General features: G+C 42.6%; 1 protein-coding gene across 2 annotated transcripts in view; it reads left to right on the top strand.

Annotated features, from left to right (window-relative positions):
- The window catches only part of HOMER3 (homer scaffold protein 3), a 175,661-nt gene that overhangs the window by 101,829 nt on the left and 60,835 nt on the right, over nt 1-12,997 (top strand). Inside the window, exon 2 of one of the 2 annotated variants that reach the window (XM_075851171.1) lies at nt 1,463-1,634. The exons of the other annotated variant lie outside the window; for it this stretch is intronic. Coding sequence (XP_075707286.1) covers nt 1,615-1,634 — 20 coding nt within the window. The 5' untranslated portion in view covers nt 1,463-1,614. The remainder of the gene's footprint in view (nt 1-1,462; nt 1,635-12,997) is intronic. 2 annotated transcript variants of the gene reach the window in all.

Raw genomic sequence — 12,997 nt, 5'->3', positions numbered from 1 at the left:
TCTGCAGAGGGCACTGTGGCATCATCTGCGGAGGGCACTGTGGCAGCATCTACGGAGGGCAATGTGGTAGGATCTGCGGAGGGCAATGTGGCAGGATCTGCGGAGGGCAATGTGGCAGGATCTGCGGAGGGCAATGTGGCAGCATCTGCAGAGGGCAATGTGGCAGGATCTGCGGAGGGCAATGTGGCAGCATCTGCGGAGGGCACTGTGGCAGCATCTACGGAGGGTACTGTGGCAGCATCTGCAGAGGGCGCTGTGACAGAATCTACAGAGGGCGCTGTGGCAGCATCTACAGAGGGCACTGTGGCATTATCTACAAGTGGGTGTGTGGCAGTATCTACAAAGGACACTGTAGCATTATCTAGGGGTGTGTTGCATTATCTACAGAGGGCACTGTGGCATTATCTACAGAGGGCACTGTGGCATTATCTACACAGGGCACTGTGGCATTATCTACAGAGGACTCAGTGCCACAGAGTCCTCTGTAGATAGTGCCACAAACTAAAAAGGGGCTGCCCAATCTTGACATGTGTGTCTGCCAAACGCTGCCAACTGAGCCGCCGGACTGCTTTTAGAGACACTTAGGTAAGAGACACGCGTAAAAAAAACGGCCGCGAACAAGAAGTGCAGGACACTTCTTGGGACGTTTTTGGAGCCGTTTTCCATAGACACTATTGAAAAAAGCTAAAAAAATGGCCGTAAAAACGCAGCGAAAAACGCTGCGAAAATTGCGAGTGGCACAAAAACGTCTGAAAATCAGATGCTGATTTGCAAACCGCTTCGTATTTTACAGCCGTTTTTAGTCTAGCGTGTGAACATACCCTTACTGTTTGTACAAATTGGGGCATATTTATCACTGCAATGCCAGCGCTTTTTTAGAATAATTGTATTGAAAAGGATTCTATTCCTGGTAAATGCTAATTTTCAAACCGCTATGAAATGTTCGTATGTGCCAGGAACTGGGGGCTCGGGTTTCACACTTGTGCGACTGACTTACATGAGTTTTCGCCCACTTTTTCACGCAGAAGCTGGTGCAGTTCAGTAGCTGTGCTGTATTCCTCAATACATAGGCAGTGCCTTGGGAATACAGCGCAGACTACAAACCAAGCAATATTAGGAAATATTCCCCACTCTTCTAGATTGTTTGCTCTAATGTATGGAAAGGAAAACTTAGAAATACAATGATAACAGAAGCATTGACTTAAACCCCTGCGGTTTTTTTTTCCCCTGATGTCCGGTAATAATGTTTGTAATGTAGATGTTCACACTTACGACATTAGCCTTTAAATGTGATATTTTTTCACATACAGTGTTTAACTTCCTAAAATGCATGCGTATTCGTAATAGAACATCTGTAGTCTGACCTATGTGGATTATGTAAGCTAGACATCATATATCTGGGTGCCAGGGCTTTCTGCTTTTTTTAGCATAGACAATTGACATCTGTTTCCTATCTCTTCAGGAAATGAATAATTTGGGCTCTGAGAAGGCCAGTCATTGCCCTCGTGGAGAATAGGAAGGAGCTATTGTAATATATGTTCACGTCTGTCAAGAAAACCGCGACCTCTCTCTTATTTGCTTCTTTGTCATTTTTCCACAATCTTTACTACACAAATGTCTTCTTCTACTAACAGGTATGGTTTCCACTTCACCCCTCCACTCTACAACTATAGGGTGCCTTCACACACAGCGTTTTTAGGCAAAACGCCATGTTTTTTGTGGTGTTTTTTTTCCAGCAAAAAATACTGTGGTCAGATGTAAGCTTGAAGTCAATAGGGAAATATTATAAGCAAAAATAGGAAGTAGGGAGGAATCCTCCAGCTCACCTGACACAGTGGGACGTGTCGCTGATAGCGCCCGGTATCCTCGTGTCGGTACACGGTAGGAAGCAACGAGAAATGGGTGGTGGGATCCAGCGCTGGGTGGAATATAAAATGGAAACGATTTCCAAGTTTAATAGTTCAGTTCGATAAAATCCAATAGTGTGAAGTCCTGGTGTGAAGAAAGCGAGAGGGAGATGTCCTCAGAGCCTACGCGTTTCGGACGGCTTCGGCGTCCTTAGACTTGGCTGTGGTATAGCCGAAGCCGTCCGAAACGCGTAGGCTCTGAGGACATCTCCCTCTCGCTTTCTTCACACCAGGACTTCACACTATTGGATTTTATCGAACTGAACTATTAAACGTGGAAATCGTTTCCATTTTATATTCCACCCAGCGCTGGATCCAACCACCCATTTCTCGTTAAATATTATAAGCGTTACAAAGAATACGTTTTTTGGGGGGTTTTTTGCGTTCTTTTTTTGTCTTGCGTTTTTTTGGTCAGTGTCGTTTTTTCTTCAATCACAGCATTTTTCATCCAGTGGTTATCTCATTGGTTATTTTGCCTGATCCAATCTGTCAATGTGTGTTTCTTTTTTTTATGCCATTTTTTTTCGAATAAAAAGTGTTGCAAAGAGGAATGAAAAGAAAAACACCACAAAAAACGCGTGTAAAAATTTAGGTCGTAAAACACACTATTTTGACAAAATAGCATAAAAAAATTACTATTTAAAAAAAAAAAGGCATATTTTTTTTTTTTTTACATGCTTTTTTTTGTAAAAATAAGTGTGTGTGAAGGAACCCATACGACAGTCTTGCTCTCTACTAATTTCTTCAATACGACCTTACATTGCCTACGCTTCTCTGTTCTTGCTGATAATGTCAATTCAGTTCATTGTTGGAGCCGTAGCTGGTCTTAAGTACAATTTAGATATTATCAAAACTATATATATATATATATATATATATATATATATATATATATATATATATATATATATTTTAGGTATGTGATATATTGTATAGTGCTGGAAGGTTTCAAGGAGAGTTAGATGTGACAGGGTGCTTTGGTACACATGGCCAGGTTTTTGCTGACTGCCCAATTGGTCATAGAAAATATGATTGACTGTCCTGATGTTACTGTTATTATTTACACAGACATATCCTGCAGCAATGTAGTGAAATATTAGAAAAAGTATAAATGACATTGAGGATGAAATAACAATACAATATTGCACCATAGCCCATTCGAGTTTTTACAATCCCACAGGTCGAATACACTTCGTAAAAAAGTCCGCAGTGTAGCCAACCTAGAACCCATAGGGAATTCTGTTCGAAAAAAATGCACCAAATTGTGGAATCGGCACTGCGGAAAACAGAGATAAGATCCCCCCCCCCCCCCAAAAAAAAGGACCTCTCTGCCGTTGCCATAGCGACGTATCTGCTCTCTGTGCTGCCTGGCCTCCTGTGATGACGCTGCAGCCCATGTGAACGCTGCAGCAGTCACTTGGAATGAAACGTCATCCCAGGCAGCCGGGTTGCACGGAAAACAGCCGGGAAGAAAAGGAGCCATCACTATGACTGAGCCAGGGGGTAAGTATAGTTTGCTTATTTTTTTTAGATTTGCGATTTTGCAGCGGGATCGCAGCATTTCGGCCTCAAAAATCGCAAAACATTTGTTTTACCTTCCCATTGAATTCACTAGGGAAAAACCAGAAACAAAAGTGCAACGATTATAAAAGCGCACTGCAGGTCTATTTATGAACGTTCTCTCAGTGGATTTTTTTCCGCAGTGTGTCAATGAGATTTGTTTGAATCCACTCTGCTGTTATTGTAATACACTGCGGATTTTGCGCACAGAATTCTGTTGCGGAAATTCTGCCGCATTTACTCCATGTGGAAACCTAGCTTTAGGCTTCCTTCACACACACTTTTTGAGTGACTTTTTTTTTTTGGAGCTTAAAAACGCAAGTTTTTATGGCATTTTTGGTGTTCTTTTTTTTTCACTACCAGCGTTTTTTAGGTGCCATTTTTCACATTGCAAATCATTTGATTAAATAATCATGTGATGCAAAGATTTCTGTTTGCAACAAATAATTTATACTGAAAATGCACCACCAAAAACGCCACACACATTGACACATGCAAATTTAAAAAAGCAAAAAAAAAACCTATGGAGGTCTGAGGGAGAAAAAAAGCTGCTAAATTCTAAAAGAAACGCCAAATTTAGTCCTGCTGCAGTTCTGTTAAAATGCCACTGAGCCAAAAAACACAAGACAAAATTTAAAAAATGCCACAAAAAAATCTGCACTGTTCGTATTGCATTTAATATTTCCCTATTGACTTCAAGCTAACATCCGGCCACAGCGTTTTTTTTTTTTTTTCCGTAAAAGCGGTTTCCTACTGTCTTTACAGTTCCATGTAAAGGACTGAGTAAGGGTGCAGTCAACTTGACGTATTTGTCTTCCGTAACGTAAAACTACTCTGCCAAAAACTTTACAACTTAAGCCTGTGGGAAAAATATTTTCCATCGCAAGAAAGTGAAAGCTCTGTCTGAGGTGCAGAATATGTTTGCCATTGGACATTGTACAGTAAATACAAGGCAAATACGCTACGTGGGACTGCACCCTTGATGAATTCATGACTCACAAGTACTAGTGGGTTGTTAGAGAGATATAAATTGGTGCTCCATAAAGATCTATTAAAGACAATATACTGTTCTTGCACAAAGGCTTTCTGCGGTCTGTGAATCCCTGAATTCCATAGTTAATTGAATGTGTATAAAGGAAGCTGGTCTTATGGAATCATTGCAATATTCAGAAATGCTGTAAAAGGAACCATCTCCTGTTGCCTCTGCTGTTGACAGATCTAAATATGGCCACAAATACCGCTAGGTGGAGTGACCTTGTGTAACGTCCATGGCCGGGGACCGTAATTCTTACTCACCCCTCGACGCCCGCGGCCAAGGATCTGTGAGTGCTGGCCTGCAGACGCCAGCACTCACTTCCGCTCCACTCTGCAGTGTCCTGTAGGGTGCGCGCGCACGCTCGTGCCCGGCCTTAAAGGGCCGGCGCGGGCACATGAATAATGTTACAAATCAGCCCTAATCACTCTGGACTATAAAAGGGGCTCTGCCCTTTCACTCCCTGCCTGAGCGTTGTTTGTATTCCTATGTTAGTCTTGCAAATGGTCCCTTAGTCGTATCCTGTGCCCTGTGTTCCCGTGCCCTGCTACTTGTATGCCGTGTCCCATGCTGTATTTGTTCCTGTGCCATCTCTAGTGTTGGGGTCGTGTTGTGCCGTCTACTTCGCCTGCTGACTTACGCCACGTCTAGTGTCATCTGCCACGTTTGGCATCTCCTGCCGCCAAGGTCCCATCTGTGCCTAAGCTGTTTCTACTGTCTGGACTATTACAGGTACCATTGTGCTTGGACTGTATATTGACTTGGTACACTGCTGTTGGGCCAGCTGCTACTCCGCTATGGCAGTGCGACCCAGTGGGTCCACATACCCACAGATCCTGACCATACGCTCAGGCCATGGACCCTACTGGCCAACCCAACACCATCACAAGCCATGCAGGCATACATACGAGACCTTCGGTCACTACAGGACCAACTCCTCCTGGCAGTGAATTCCATTGCACATCGGCTGGATGCGCAATCTGCAGTCGCCACAGCGCCTGTTCCTGTTGCTCCGGCTCTTTCTCCTGCTACACCTCCTGTCAGTACCAGTGCCGACTTCCGATTCTTGCAGCCACTACCTCCTCGCTACGCTAGAGATGCGAGGGCCTGCAGGGGATTTCTGAACCAGTGCCAGATCCACTTCAGTCTACGTGCCAGAGCATTTCCTTCTGATGGCGCAAAGTTTGCATTTATAGTCTCTCTCCTCACTGACAAGGCCCTGGCATGGGAGAAGAACGTCAGGGAGCAGAGATCCGTGACTTACAGTGTTTCCTACAAACTTTCCGCACAGTATTTGAGGAACCTGGACGAGTCTCTTCAGCAGCTGCATCCTTGCTGTCCCTGCGCCAAGGAGACACCTCTGTGGACGAGTGCGGCATTCAGTTCTGTACCCTGGCAGCAGAGCTGACCTGGAATATTGACGCTTTAGTGGCCACATTCTGGCAGGGTCTATCCTCTGATATCAAGGACGAGCTTGCTGCTCGAGAGCTGCCCTCTACCCTAGATGACCTCATTCTTATAGCTATCCAGATTGACATGAGGATTCATGAGGTTCGCTGGGCCAGAAGACTTCCTAGGCTGGCTCCTACATTCCAGCAACCCTTGTTGCCTTCATCAGCTGCTCCCCTGAGGAGCCTATGCAAGTAGACCACCTCACATTGTCTGTCCAAGATAAACAACGCAGACGCACTTCGGGACTCTGTCTGTATTGTGCCCTCGGAGGCTATTTTGTGCGTCTGTGCCACCAAAAACCTCCAGTGCCTAGGTTTGGTTGGAGAGACAACCCTAGGCGGAACAGAGCTAAATAACAGACTCTCTCCCAAATTGTCCATTCCCGTGACCATAGTGTCCGGTGAGAAGACGCATCGGGTCTCTGCCTACCTGGACTCCTGATCCGCGGCAAACTTCATCCAACAGGACCTAGTGGATCAGCTCTGCTTGCCGACGGCTCCCTTGGAGTCACCCCTGGCTGTTGACTTGGTGAACGGTCTTCCTCTGCCCGATCCCATCGTGTCCGAGACCAAGCAACTGAAGCTCCAAGTGGGAGCTCTTCATACCGAGCAGATTACATTTCTCGTCTTGCCCAAGGCCTTCAATCCGGTTTTGCTGGGCCTGCCCTGGCTCCGGCTTCATGCCCGCGTTCTGGACTGGAGTTACGGAGAGATTCTCCAGTGGGCATCCACATTTCTCCACCACTGCCTGTTACAGGTTCACCCTGTTCTGCCTCCTATGCCTCAGTCGTTGACAGGACTGCCTAATTATTTTGTGCAGTTTGCCGATGTCTTTGGCAAGAAGGAGGCTGAGATGCTTCCCACACAACGGGCGTACGACTGCCCGATTTTAACTGGTTCCTGATACTTCACCTCCACGCGGATGCGTATACCCACTCTCCTTGCCAGAGACTCCGTCCATGTCAGCCTATATCAAGGAGAATCTGGAGAGGGGTTTCATACGAAAATCCTCCACGGCTGGCGCCGGGTTCTTCTTTGTAAAGAAAAAAGACTGATCTCTTCGACCCTGCATTGACTACCATGGTCTCAACCAGATCACGGTCAAAAAACAAATACCCTTTGCCACTGATCTCGGCATTATTTGATCGCATACGAGGAGCCAAGATCTTCTCTAAACTAGATTTGCGTGGGGCCTACAACCTTATCCGGATCCGTCAAGGTGATGAATGGAATACGGCATTTAACACTCGAGACGGGCACTATGAATACTTGGTGATGCCCTTCGGCCTGTGTAATGCTCCCGCGGTCTTCCAAGAATTTGTCAATGATATCTTCCGAGATCTCCTCTATGTCTGTGTTGCAGTCTATCTTGATGACCTTTTGATCTTCTCCCCAGATCCGACGACACGTCTGAGGCATGTCCGTCAAGTCCTGCTGCGATTAAGGGAGAATCGTCTGTATGCCAAATTGGATAAATGTACTTTTGAAAAAAATTATTTGCCCTTTCTAGGCTACATCAGCTCAGATCAGGGTCTCAAGATGGATCCTGAGAAAGTGAAGTCCGTCCTGGAGTGGCCACGTCCTCAGGGCTTGCGGGCCATACAGTGTTTTTTGGGATTCGCTAACTTCTACCTGCAGTTTATCCCAAATTACTCTTCACTGAAGGCTCCCATCTCTACCCTTACTAACAAAGGTATGAACACCAAGGTGTGGACTTCAGAGGGAGAATCAGCATTTATTTTTCAAATTCTATTTTTTATTACAATTTTTAAGAATATAACCAAGGATATCGGACAATACCAGGGAGTACCATACAGTCAAAAGAATATATGTACGTCACAATTACAGAGTATAAACCAAAAGCAATAGTCAATAGAGCACATAGCAAAATTATCATCATAATCATGACAATTCTGGACAATGGCAGAAAACAAAGAGTACATAGAAATTTAGTGTTAACACTTCATACTGACCGCCGAGATGTACATTAACACATGAAATAGTGAGTGCTCATAGAGAAGGTATGTATAAAAAGAAAGTAAATAATAAAGGGGGTGGTATGGCCATATCTGTTATTACAACACAGAGAGCCAATTCAGGTCATTAAAGTAGGGGAACATTATAGTGCCAGGAGTGACAATGTTCCGAGAGGCAGAAAGTCGTATGGGAAGAGGATACTCAGATCTATAGAGAAACTCAAACAGTTTGTAGGAAACACTGTAACTTTTCCATGGGGACCAGATAGAGGTAAATTTTGAATGAGCTCTACGCTCCCAACTCACCAATTCCTCCATTCTATATAAATGATCCATTTTGATCATTAGCTGGTGTATGATAGGTGTATTATTGGATCTCCAATTCAGAGGAATCAGCAACTTGGCTGCTGTGAGAATATGTGTAATAAGGTTATTTCTGGACAGGCAAAAGGAGGGGGTTGGGAACCACACTAGTATTAGAGAAGCTGATAAAGTTATACTATTCCCACTATTTTACATGATGGATCAAATTCGAGATTTCCGACCAAAATGTTTGATTAATGGGCATTCCCACCATAAATGTGAAAGTGAACCAATATAGTCGCCACAACGCCAACAGTTCTCCTGTATCTTGACACATCTAGAGAAGCCATGTGAATGTCTTAGGATAGTCGCTACTTTAAATCTTAACAGAAACTCTCAGAAGAGAATGTCAACCCAAAGGTGAGGGGGAGGTAATTAATCGGCATGACCAGGGAGAATGATCTGGGAGGGACAAGTGTTGAGAGATATTTACGGAATACTAAGATAGTACCTTTCGAAATAGGGTTGAGGTTGGCTAAGAAGGCATGTTTATTAAAGTTACCCAATAAGAGAGGAAGTAGTCTTGGTCCTAGAAGAGATCTCTCCACTTCCACGTGTGGAAGCGGTAAGTCTTTCCATCTATTCAACAAGACCTCTATACTCAGGTGATTGGCCTGATAGATGAAAGCGTCTGGTAGCCCCATTCCTCCCAGAGGTTTTTTAAGGATGAGGAGTCTGTGAGGTAGTCTCGGATGTTTTGTAGCCCAGAGGAAACAACCAAATAAGGACCTTTATTTTTATTAAAAAAGGATTGGGGAAGAAAGATGGGAACCGTCTGTAATACATATAATAACTTTGGTAAGACATAATTTTCAAGGAAATTTTTTTCTTCCCGTCCAGGACAAAAGCGGGATATTAAGGTTTTGTAGCTGGCTTTTCATCTGGGATACAAGCGGTTGATAGTTTAATGTAAAAAGTAATGAAAAGTTCTTGAGTACGAGGATTCCCAAATATTTTATAGCCACTTCCGGACATTTAAATGGAGTGTTGGAAACAAGAGATGCAATATTTGATATTGGCGCTGACACATTAACCCCTTCAAGACACAGCCTGTTTTGGCCTTCAGGACACAGCCAATTTTTTCAAATCTGACATGTTTCACTTTATGTGGTAATAACTCCAGAATGCTTTTACCTATCCAAGCGATTCTGAGATTGTTTTCTCGTGACACATTGGACTTTATGTTACTGCCAAAATTTGCTCGATACATTAAGTATTTAATTGTGAAAAACACCAAAATTTTGTGAAAAATTGCAAAAATTTGCATTTTTCTAAATTTATATGTATCAGCTTGTAAGACAGATGGTAATACCACACAAAATTGTTGCTAATTAACATCACCCATATGTCTACTTTAGATTGGCATCGTTTTTTGAACATCCTTTTATTTTTCTATGACATCACAAGGCTTAGAACTTTAGCAGCAATTTCTCACATTTTCAAGAAAATTTCAAAAGGCTATTTTTACAGGGGCCAGTTCAGTTGTGAAGTGGATTTTAGGGCCTTATATATTAGAAACCCTCGATAAGTCACCCCATTTTAAAAACTTCACCCCTCAAAGTATTCAAAACAGCATTTAGAAAGTTTCTTAACCCTTTAGATGTTTCACAGGAATTAAGGCAAACTAGATGTGAAATGTTCAAATTTCTTTTTTTTTGTTGCAGAAATTCATTATTCATCTATTTTTTTTGTAACACAGAAAGTTTTACCAGAGAAACGCAACTCAATATCTATTGCCCAGATTCTTCAGTTTTTAGAAATATCCCACATGTGGCCCTAGTGCACTTATTGACTGAAGCACCGGCCTCAGAAACAAAGGAACACCTAGAGGATTTTGGGGCCTCCTTTTTATTAGAAAATATTTTAGGCTCCATGTCGGGTTTGAAAGGCTCTTGCGGCACCAAAACAGTGGAAATCCCCCAAAAGTGACACCATTTTGGAAACTATACCCCTTGAGGAAATTATCTAGGGGTATAGTGAGCATTTTGAGCATTTTGACCCTGCAGTTTTTTTGCAGAAATTATTGGAAGTAGGCCGTGAAAATGAAAATCTACATTCTTTCAAAGAAAATGTAGGTTTAGCTAATTTTTTCTAATTTCCACAAGGACTAAAAGGAAAAAATGCACCACTACTTTTGTAAAGCAATTTCTCCCGAGTAAAACAATACCCCGCATGTGGTCATAAACGGCTTTTTGGACACATGGCGGAGCTTAGAAGGGAAAGAGCGCCATTTGGCTTTTGGAGATCAAATTTAGCAGGAATGGTTTGCAGAGACCACGTCGCATTTGCAAAGCCCCTAAGGGACCAAAACAGTGAAAACACCAAAAAAGTGACTCCATTTAGGAAACTACACCCCTTGAAGAATCCATCTAGGGGAGTAGTGAGCATTTTGAACCCACAGGGATTTCATAGATTTTATTAGAATTGGGCAGTGAAGATAAAAAAAATCCTTTTTTTCCAATAAGACGTAGCTTTAGCTCAACATTTTTCATTTTCTCAACAAATAAAGGAATAAAAGAACCCCAACATTTGTAAAGCAACTTCTCTGGAGTACGGCAATACCCCATTTGTGGTCATAAACTGCTGTTTGGGCATACGGCGCACAGATTTTGCTGGATTGGTTTCTTGACACCATGTCACTTTTGCAAAGCTCCTAAGGTACCAGTACAGTGGAAACTCCCCAAAAGGGACTCGATTCACGAAACTACACCCCTTGAGGAATTCATCTAGGGGTGTAGTGAGCATTTTGACCCCACAGGTGTTTCATAGATTTTATTAGAATTGGGCAGTGAAAATAAAAAAATCCTTTTTCTTCAATAAGACGTAGTTTTAGCTGAAAATGTTTCATATTCTCAACAAATAAATGTAAAAGAGCACCCCAACACTTGTAAAGCAACTTCTCCTGTGTACGGCAATACCACATATGTGGTCATAAACTGCTGTTTAGGCACAGAGTAGGGCACAGAAGGGAAGGAGCGCCATTTGGCTTTTGGAGTACAGATTTTGCTGGATTGGTTTCTGAGCGCTATGTCGCATTTGCAAAGTTGACCCCATTTTGGAAACTACACCCCTCAAGGTATTCACCTAGGGGTGTAGTGAGCATATTAACCCCACAGGTGATTGGCAGAAATTGGTGTGCACGTGATGTTGCAGAGTGAAAATGGTTTTTCAATAGATATGCCAATATGTGTCGCCCAGCTTGTGCCACTGGAGACACACACACCAAAAATTGTTAAAAGTGTTCTCCCGGGTATGGCGATGCCATATATGTGGAAGTAAACTGCTGTTTGGGCACACTGTAGGGTTCAGAAGGGAGGTAGCGCCATTTGGCTTTTGGAGCGTGGATTTTGCTTGTAGTGGTTTTGTTTGGAGTCTTACTGGTGTTTCCGTTTATAATGTGGAGGTACATGTAAGGCGGGCGGAGTATATAAGGGGCATAGTCAGGTGGTTAGTGGGGTAAAAAAAAAACAATAAAATAATCCATAGATGTGTGTTACGCTGTGACACAATCCTTTCTGCACAGGCCGGTGTCGCACTAATAAATGGTCTTTTCTTATTCCCCTTTTGGTCCGCACTCCGCACCTTTGAAGTTTGGGGAATTTTGCTGGGAAAGTGTTGTCCTGGTATAATACGGGCGCCCTCACTTCCATCAGATATGTTTGGGCCCTCCCCTTCCTGGATCCCTAATTTTAGGGGCCTTGATAATTCGCCACTTGAAACAGAAGAGACGTTCCCCTCGGGCCAGCACAACTGCATATTTTTATTTCTTGGCTTATTGGTGCCTTGACTAATTTTATTTTTTCATAGACGTAGTGGTATGAGGGCTGTTTTTTTTTGTGTGACGAGCTGTAGTTTTTATTGGTACCATTTTGGGGTACATGCGACTTTTTGATCACTTGTTATCCTTTTTTTTTGGGAGGCAAGGTGACCAAAAAACAGCAATTCTGGCATATTTTTTTAGTTCTTTTTATACAGCGTTCACCATGCGTTATAAATTACATGTTAGCTTTATTCTGCAGGTCAGTCTGATTCCGGTGATACCTAATTTATAGCACTTTTTATGTTTTACAACTTTTTACACAATAAAATAACTTTTGTAAAGAGAATGGATTTTTTCTGTCGCCAAGTTGTTAGAGCCATAACGGTTTTAAATTTTTCGTCGACTGAGCTGTATGAGGGCTTGTTTTTAGCGAGACGAGTTATAGTTTTTAAAGGTACCATTTTTAGGTACATGCGACTTTTTGATCACTTTTTATTTCAATTTTTGGAAGACAAAGTGACCAAAAAATAGCAATTATGTCAGTATTTTTTAGTTCTTTTTTTTACGGTGTTCACTGTGCGGAATAAATAACATAATATTTTTATAGTTCAGGTCGTTACGGTCGCAGCGATACCAAATATGTATGGCTTTATTATTTTTTTCAATAATAAATTACTTGATAAGGGAAAAAGGGCGATTGTGTTTTGTGTTATTATTTGAAACTTTTATTGTATTTTTTGCAACTTTTATTTTTCCTTTTTTTACACTTTTTTTTTACAACTGTTTTTTACAACTGTTTGTTTGATGTTCTAATACATTGCACTACCTATGTAGTGCAATGTAATAGAACTGTCAGTTGTTCACTGACAGCAAGCCGATCAGGCTCCGCCTCTGGGCGGGGCCTAATCAGCTTACGTAATGGCAGACAGGAGTCCATTGTTAGGGCT

Source organism: Rhinoderma darwinii, chromosome 1 (genome assembly GCF_050947455.1).
Source record: "Rhinoderma darwinii isolate aRhiDar2 chromosome 1, aRhiDar2.hap1, whole genome shotgun sequence".
Taxonomy (NCBI): Eukaryota; Metazoa; Chordata; class Amphibia; order Anura; family Rhinodermatidae; genus Rhinoderma; species Rhinoderma darwinii.
Note: the sequence above shows the minus strand (reverse complement) of the source record. Positions and strands in the feature narration are given on the sequence as shown.